Raw genomic sequence first — 9,301 nt, 5'->3', positions numbered from 1 at the left:
CCGTGTGGTATGTTGCCAAGCAATGTTGACGCGCAACGACAACATGAATAGGACTTTCTTTTCGTCAGTTGTGACAATGGATGAGATGTTGATGCCATTTTTCAATCCAGAAACAAAGCGCCAGTCAGCTCAATGGAAGCACACAGATTCACCACCACCAAAAAAATTTCGGGTAACCGCCAGTACTGAAAAAATGATGGTGTCCATGTTCTGGGACAGCGAGGGCATAATCCTTACCCATTGCATTCCAAAGGGCACTATGGTAACAGGTGCATCCTACGAAAATGTTTTGAAAAACAAATTCCTTCCTGCACTGCAACAAAAACATCCGGGAAGGGCTGCGCGTGTGCTGTTTCACCAAGACAATGACCTGCACATCGAGCTAACGTTACGCAACAGTTTCTGTGCGATAACAACTTTGAAGTGATTCCTCATGCTCCCTACTTACCTGACTTGGCTCCTAGTGACTTTTGGCTTTTTCCAACAATGAAAGACACTCTCCGTGGCCGCACATTCACCAGCCGTGCTGCTATTGCCTCAGCGATTTTCCAGTGGTCAAAACAGACTCCTAAAGAAGCCTTCGCTGCTGCCATGGAATCATGGCATCAGCGTTGTGAAAAATGTGTATGTCTGCAGGGTGATTACGTCGAGAAGTAACGCCAGTTTCATCGATTTCGGGTGAGTAGTTAATTAGAAAAAAAATCTGAGGCCTTAGAACTTGAATGCACCTCGTAAAACAAAAATGACATGGTCTGTTTTGTCTGTTTTCCTAATTTAATTCACCATAAAGAAAGGAGACACATCATTCTAAAGAATCTCTCAAAACACCATACCATAGTTGTACTCCAAGCACACAAAATGCCTAATACTGTTTATGAAATGGTGTTTAATTGTATCTTTTATGTGCCATTAATACTGTACACATTTCTATGTGAACTAAAATTTCATTAAACTGTTATACTTAAGCTTAAAAGCAAAGTTCAGAAATCACTGGCAAGTTCTCACCTTTGAAAATGCTACATCAGATTGTTCAAGAGCTGGTATGTCACCAAGCCCATCACCAAGAACAGCAGCAACCTGGGATTCACCAGCATTCAGTGAATTAGTGATACCCAGCACCATATGGTATTTATCCATGGATGAACATCGAGCAACGACACGGAGATATGGCCACAGGCTATCCAACAGTGACTGCCGTACCTACATCAGAGTTGAGAAAAATCATGAAACTGCAATGTGATAACTTGCTTCAACTGAGTAAGTTCATTATTTAATACTTCTGAAAGAAAAAGTCCTCAGAACAAAAAAGAAATAACAACAGCAAATGTCAAACAAAGTAAAATGTTTTCAATTGACCATTATCTAAGAGATTCCCTGGAATCATACAATACTCCCAATATACTCTCATAACAGTTTGAGAATAAGGGTTATTTATACAGAGAATACCTGTTAGTTAAAAAATTTCAGCCAACAAAACAGAGATCCAAAGTGTATGTGTTGAACTGAAACTTAAAATCAGACCAGCAAGCACTTACAGAAAGGTAAAAGGATTAGAGAATACTGAACTTTGTGAAACATAACTAAATGAATCAACCATACAACATGAGAAGGATAATACTCAATACGTCCTGTGTTCCAACATTTTAAAGCAATAAAACTTTTCCTCAATGTATGTATGGCCTGATGCAGTGTATTTCCATAGGTGTCATTTATTTATGTAAGTGAAGAACTGAACTCAGTGGTTTGGAATAACATACAACAAAACAAGGAGCAAACAGGTGATGCATCATTGAACTGTTCAAAATATCAGCATGTACAGAGCAGAAATGTGGGTAGTAGATGAGCATAAGAGAAAAAAGTTCTTGTGCTGTCGATGAAATTTTGGAGGCAAAGTTGTGGTGTCTGAAACCTGGACCACATACCAAGTACATAAGAGGCACCATGAGTCCCAATAAATCAATAATAGACCCACGATGAAGCAAAGGGAGAAATTAACAAGGTGAGCTAAGCAAACGTCCATACCTGTATGTGGGGAGCTGGTGTTAAGTTCAACATGTGTGGTCCATGGATTGAAGCTATAGACTCTCAAAAAAGGCACATGCACTACACAATGGTTTAGTTCACACTGCTGTTGCTTTTTTTGCTGACCTATACGCACATGCAAAAGCACCACACGTTACCAGAATTTTTCCTCTTGGCAGGTATGTATGCTGACAGATATCTGATGCAGCTAACTTGGGCTCTGGCCTCCATTCACATATTTTTCAGCATGGTTGCCACACAGAACCCCTCTTGGAGACTGGATCTTGGAAGTTGCAACAAAGTGCAACCATCCAGTTTGTATGACAGATGTTCTGCATGCTTTGTTGTGAGGACAGCACAAGCGTGATGGAGGTTGGCAGTCAGGCGTGATTGGGTGGTGGTGGATGACATGAGCTCATGTGAGCACAGTGGGAATGTTCTCATGCAGGTGACTAATAACTGTAGAGCATGCAGCACTGGTTGTGAGTTATGTGGAAATATGTCCTCTCAAAGAAAAAAAGCCTGATAATAAAGGGTAACAAAATAAAGCAGTTCAGAGTTCACAGATGTACATGGGAGGACCACACAGGATTTGGTCCAGACTCAAAGCTTTGGCACAATGGAGGTATGGATACCACATGTAGTGCCTATACCCATGTGAGAAGGTGTCATTGCGTGAACATGGTTCCCAGAACTATGATGGACAATCTTAGTGGTGTGGAGGGTGATGTCCAGAGCTCAATAGGAAATGACACAGAGACCCATCACAGAAGTTAAACTGACCTCAATGCATGATATTGTTGAGCACATAGTCACAAATGCAATTCTGGGAGCTGTGAGAAACAAGTAGCCAGTTAAACATGAGATGGTTTCTGGAGCTCAACTGGAGATGATGTGCTGATGACATGGCTCACTGTGACAGGGTGCCTACTGCTGGTGATGACCTGGGGCATTGTTATAATGCAGCATGGGCATTTTAAATGGATGTGGCAGCCAGAGTACATGATGGAGACTGCTAGTGGCTGTGGTGGGAGTGGTGAGTGCAGCTCAGGAGACTGTGCCAGATAACTGGGCAAAATGGGATGGGGCTGAAGTGCACATGGCATTGCAATGACAGCTGGTGATGTGCATGTGTCATTGGGAGCCACGGTTGCAGGCTCTGCCTGACCAGTGGCAGAGGAAGCATCATCCATTAACAGACCTTCTGCTGGGTCGAAGAAGTGAACAGCATCAGGAGCAGTCAAGACATAAGCTGGCTTGACTGTCAATTAACACTTTGGCTGACTCGCTGTTGCACTTGATGTCGCATGTTCTCTCACCGCAGGTGACGATGTGGTGTAGACCCAAGTACAGCAGTCAGATGCATGCAGACATTCTACCAGTAGGGGTGCCAATGCATTGCAAGGTGATGGTACGTCCATCATAAAATCACCAGGGATGGTGAGAGATTGTCCACATACAAGGTCAGCAGGTGAAGCACCAATATTTTCTTCCAGTGTTACTCACAGGCCAAGCAGTAGCAGAGGGATTTCTTCCATCAAGACGGAATCATGGCAAGTTGGGGCGGCTTTTAGTGTTTGATGGAGCTGCTCAACTATGTTGTTGGACATCATGTGATAGCTGGCAGTTCTGTGTAACTGCACACCACTCAGTTAGGCAATTTGTGTGAACAGCGCACAGTCAAACTGGTGGTCACAGTCTGCTGTGAAATGACTGGGGCAGCTGGAGCATGCCACCCAGATGTCAATGAAGGCTGGTATGATGTTCTCAGAAGTGATGTTCAGAGTGTGTGATGCTTCTGCTGCACCATGAATAGGTACAGGCATGGATTCTAGTAAATGGCTGGAAGGTAGTAATTATGGGACCAACTGTCACACTGGATAGCAAGTGCAGGCAATGTTATTTTGCATATTATTCTTCTAGGAAGGTTTATATCACCACTCGCAAGCTAGAAGGCATGCCCTGGCAGGCACTGTATACAAATGTGAAGTAATCAGGGCAGCACAGGGCACTGACATGCTGCGAGAAACCCATCCATTGCAGCGACCTGCGTGTAGAGGCCAGTGGGCAGAGGAAAGCTGACATTCTAATTATCAAAGAACATTCCACTTCCCCCCCCCTCCCTCCCCCTCCCTGAGGAACTAAGTCAGAGGCTAAGGGAAAAGACATAAATAAGTGAACCTGGAGGCTCAAAGACACAGTCATATTGCCATTTTGTCCATGTCTAGAATCAGAGAAAATGATGATTGTTTACATTAAAGGCCAACCACAATGACCTCTGGTGATGGATATCAGTAACAAACTGGCCCACTGAAGCTACCTCCAACCTGTGCTGCATGGACACATCATCACTGTGGCAGGGCAGGTTGCACATTAGAGCTACACCAGTGCAAGGAGCTGCTGCTATCCTCTGCTCTCTGAGTGACATTATCTGCTGGACTGCAGGCTGTTGTCTTCAGGGCTAGGGCATGAATTTGCTGCCCTCTGGGTACAGAACTGTCTGCGAGCTCTGGATGAATTGCCCAGGGAGGACTGACAGAGCTGCTATGGCTCACTATAATGGCAATGGTCAACTGCTTCCCATTGGAGTTCTACATAAGCTCCACAAGCTATACTTGAGGGAGCAGTGAGCCACATTCTGGGCCATGCAGTGGCCACTTAGCTGTAACATGAGTAGGATTACTACATCTGCAGAATTGTGTAACCAGATGCTGATGCTGCAAATTTCAATGTTTGTGTTGACACTGACCCACTCAGGCCACACGGCACCATTGCCAAGTTCAGCGCTAGGCCAGCTGTGTATCTTTGATGTAATTAAGTCAATGATGTGCTTACCTATGTTTCTCTGCACACTTCAATGAGAGTCATCCCTATGTCCTAAACCATACCTCTCAGTCATTCTGACATATTACAAACCTTCAACTCAGGATGTTGTAACACCTGTGAACAGCATGTGAATCACTCTATCATCATCATCAGATAACACTTGCATTTTGACAGAGAGAGTGGGCCCATGATGTTGGCAGGGATATATGCAGAAAGGCATGAAATGTTGGAAAAGGTTCCAATGGGTTCAGGGGTGTGCCTCACGATTTTGGCATGTTGGCATACACAGCAAGTGCATGCCCATTGATGGCAGTCTTTCAGTAGTTCTGGCTAGATGAAATGCACAGCCATGAGTGACACAGTGGTGTTGATGCTGGGGGTGTGACAGTCCGGGGACACAGTTGAAGGTACTTCACCTAAATTTCCTCAGGAGAAACATGTGATGTGTGGCTGTTGAAACATCACACCAAATTTTACAGGCAGAGACAGGAATGCACACTAGCTCAAGCTGTATGACACTTGAAGTGCTGTACTGGAGGCAGTCCAGTTGTTTTTCAATTTCCCATTCTTGGGCAACATCCTTTAATTTCACAGGAGGAGAGATAATGTCACATGAACAAGACAAGCAGTTGGCAACAGTGTTGTCAACTCTTGAAATATGCCAGACATCTGTGGAGAACACACAACACATGCTCTAACTACTGGAAATCGCATGGCATACAATTGGTATTATTGTTTCTCAATGTGTGAGTTAGGGGCTTGTCACTAGTAAAAATTATGAAAGGATGAGCTTTCACTGATGGCAGAAGTATTTTAATGCCTCAAACACCACAAGTAATGCACAACCGTAAGGGTCATTCCACACCAAGTGGTCTAAAACTGAAAAAAGTTCCCACCATCATGGTCTCCAATTTTCGTCAAATTTTAACTGTAGCTTTAGTCAAGTGTTGAAGTAAGTTTCCCAAGATTTCAGGCCTCTAGCTGCAATAGCTGCTGATCTAGACCCCCTTGTCTGAAGTGTACTTAGTCCGTGTGCATGCAACATAAAAAAAATGTCATATTTGGAGTCTAATAAAATCGAAACTAATTCATAAGAATGGTTAGTAAGATGCGACCCTGTACAGTTTTTTTTGCTGATTCCAACGAAATTATGTATAACATTACTCATGCAAACCCCGGTCAAATAACTCGACTCAAAGTATACTTCAAAATTTGTCGTGACACAACGCGACAAATTTTGACCAATATTAAGACTGCAATGATTTCCTTGCAGTTGAAGATATGGACTTGAACTTTTGGCCAAGCTTCATGCTTGTGCTAGACATAATGCAGCCGGATTTGCAATGATCCAGGCCATATGGTCGCCCTGCAGTATCTCTTCAAATTAGGCAGTGTCAGCACAAACGGTAAAATTTACCAAAGTTTCAAGCCAATTACTAAAAAATAGTTGGCCTGAATCTGCTTGTGAATAGTATCACCTAAAAGAGAAACTCTTGCTCTACAAGACTGACATTTGTTTTTTTTGCAACGCGACCATTAAGTACTCATTAACTCACATCAAAGTTGTTATATTTTGTATGCGCGATGCACTAATTTTTCTTCATTTCTAGGAATTTGAATCTTAATAGTCGCTTAGAATTACTGATATAATTGGATATTTCATTCGTGTTTTATTCAGTGATTGGCCAGTGAGAGATGTCAGAAGTTAATGAAGAAGAAGAATCGTTGGCCCCCTGTTCAATTGGAAAAGATGCTGCTGCATCAAAGTGCCATGTTATCTTCTATGCTAAGAAGACTGGATTCAAAGCGTTTAGTGATTTCACAGAATGTGACCAGAAATTGCTTGTTTCGCGTTCAGAAGCCAAACTTGACGAAAATTCCATCATTTGCTTCCACCATGAAGCCCTCTTCCTACATGAATATCAAGCGATGCAAAAGAAATGTTGCAATCCATTCAAGAAGAGGAATCACAATGTAAAAGCTGGACTTAGACTGCTTGATAATGAAACAGCTGCCAAACTTTGCCTGTTAAAGAAAAAAGAAGTGATTGATATAAAACCTGGTCAGAAGCTTTGCCCTCGCTGCATGTCGGCACTGAACCAAAAGCTAGAAGATTCATCATCACTATCAACCCAATCTGAACAAGATTTCACAACGGATGAAACTGAACCAGCCATCAACAAAAGTTTATCATTTATTGGTGCTTCACAATTGAAAAGAAGACAACTAAGTAAAAGAGATAAGCAAAGCTATGCAAAAAGAAAGATCTTGGATGCACAAAGTTTAATTGGGAATCAAATTGCTGCTGCTGTAGGAATCAATTACGATGAACAGCCAAGTTCAAGTAAAAGTCGCCCATGCAATAATTGTGCAGATCTTGATAATCTTATAGAAGAGTTGAAAGAAAAATGTAAAGTGTCAAATCGTAGGACAAAAGTTCAAATATTGACCTTGGTTCCAAGAAGCTGGACAATTAAAGATACGACAACAGCATTTAATGTATCAGAAAGAATGGTAAAGCAAGCGAGAAAACTGAAGAATGAGCAAGGTGTTCTAGCTTTTCCAGCAAATCGGCAAGGAAGGAAGCTTTCAGATGAAGTTGTCCAGAAAGTACATGACTTTTTTCAAGATGACGAATTCAGCAGACTTTGTCCAGGGAAGAAAGACTGTGTGCCTGTGAGAATTTCAGGAACAAAGGTGTACAAGCAAAAGCGGTTGTTGCTTTGCAATTTGAAGGAAATGTACGTGTCTTATCAGAAGCAAAATGGACCAGAAATTGGCTTCTCAAAGTTTTGCGAGCTTAGACCAAAATGGTGTGTTACAGTTGGCTCTGCTGGAATGCACTCAGTTTGTGTCTGTACAATACACCAAAATGTCAAGCTTATGCTCACTGGTGCATCAATCAATGAAGACTACAAGGAAATTCTTAGCAAAGCTGTTTGCAGCTTGGAAAACAAGGATTGTATGCTTCATCGTTGTGAAAACTGCCCTGGTCCAGAAGGTGTAGAAGCAGTTATTGCAACATATTTTGAAGATAATGACCCTGAAGAACTGATTGAGTACAAACAATGGATTCATACCGACAGGGATACTTTAGAAACAAAGCAGCTTTCAACAGAAGAGTATGTTGAAGATATTGCAGCAAAAATTTGGAACCTGTCTTGTCATCACTACATTGCCAAGCATCAAAGCCAGCACCTGAAAGCTCTCAAAACTGATTTGAAAGAAGGCGAATTCATAATACTAATGGATTTTGCTGAAAACTATTCATTTATTGTTCAAGATGCAGTGCAAGGCTTTCACTGGGAAAACAGTCAAGCAACAGTTCATCCATTTGTAGTCTACTACTGTGAAAACGAAGAGGTGCAATGTGTGAATCTTTGTGTTATTAGTGACTGCCTTCGACACGATACGATTACTGTCCATGTTTACATTGGAAAAGTAATCAATTACCTGAAGATGCAATTTTCCAAAATAAGCCACATCCACTACTTCAGTGATGGTTCAGCTGCACAATATAAGAATTTCAAGAATTTTCTCAACTTATGCTATCACAAAGAAGATTTTGAAATAACAGCAGAATGGAATTTCTTTGGAACAAGCCATGGAAAGTCGCCTTGTGATGGCATTGGAGGCACAACAAAACGGTTGGCAGCAAGAGCAAGTTTGCAACGTCCATATGAAAACCAGATTCTAACACCCAAAGATCTTTTCAACTTCTGCAATGATAATATCAATGGAATCAAATTCTTTTTCATCAGCAAAGAGGAAGTTGAAGAAGAAAAAGCTTCTCAAGAAGAAAGATTCCTGCAAGGGCACACTCTAGCTGGCACAAGAGAAAACCACCATTTTTTGCCCATTGATATGACGACAATTAAGGTCAGTAGAGTTTCTAATGATGCGACATCTTTTTTGGCCAAAATTAGTGCTGCTGAAGTAGTAGTTCAAGTCATGGATCTTCAGCCTGGGCAGTATGTTGCTTGCATTTATGAAAAGAAATGGTGGATTGGAAACATCGTTGAAATCTCAGTCGAACAGAAAGATGCTTTCATAAGCTTTATGCATCCTCATGGTCCTGCAAGTTCATTTTATTGGCCCTTAAGACGTGATACTTGCTGGATTCCAGAACAACTTATCATTGGTGTTATTCCAGCTCCATCAGTGACATCATCTGGTCGGCAATACAGTTTTCCTGAAAGCATTCTCTTGCAAATCAACGATGCTTCCAGAATGATGAAGTAACTGAGGAAGACAGGCTTGGGAACCTGCATAAAGAAACCCACAATCAGGCTTGGGATCCTGTGGTAAAGACACCCTGTAATCAGGCTTGGGAACCTGCAGTAAAGATACCCACCCGTGGCTGTTACTGCATGGCTATCGGGCGTGGCCCCTATGGCGATGGGGATGCTGGTTTTATTGTGATAACCAGTAATGGCTCAGCCATCATGGACCA

The 9,301-nt window shown here is 42.1% G+C and overlaps 1 protein-coding gene across 1 annotated transcript; it reads left to right on the top strand.

The window, feature by feature from the left end:
- The first annotated feature begins 6,543 nt into the window (after positions 1 to 6,543).
- Positions 6,544 to 8,674, top strand: LOC126188433 (ARL14 effector protein-like). The gene is made up of 2 exons (XM_049930037.1): positions 6,544 to 7,192; positions 8,610 to 8,674. The coding sequence occupies exons 1-2, from the start codon at positions 6,544 to 6,546 to the stop codon at positions 8,672 to 8,674; spliced, it is 714 nt and encodes a 237-aa protein (XP_049785994.1).
- The last annotated feature ends 627 nt before the right edge of the window (positions 8,675 to 9,301 follow it).

Source organism: Schistocerca cancellata, chromosome 5, assembly GCF_023864275.1.
Source record: "Schistocerca cancellata isolate TAMUIC-IGC-003103 chromosome 5, iqSchCanc2.1, whole genome shotgun sequence".
NCBI classification, from domain to species: domain Eukaryota; kingdom Metazoa; phylum Arthropoda; class Insecta; order Orthoptera; family Acrididae; genus Schistocerca; species Schistocerca cancellata.
This window is presented reverse-complemented; position numbering and strand designations above follow the sequence as displayed.

Excerpts from the sequence above, each read along its gene's own strand:
- LOC126188433 (XM_049930037.1), top strand. The coding sequence starts at position 6,544 with ATGTCAGAAGTTAATGAAGAAGAAGAATCGTTGGCCCCCTGTTCAATT. Across the intron at positions 7,193-8,609 it reads CGATGAACAGCCAAGTTCAA|CAAAGAGGAAGTTGAAGAAG; the intron begins GTAAAAGTCGCC and ends CTTTTTCATCAG.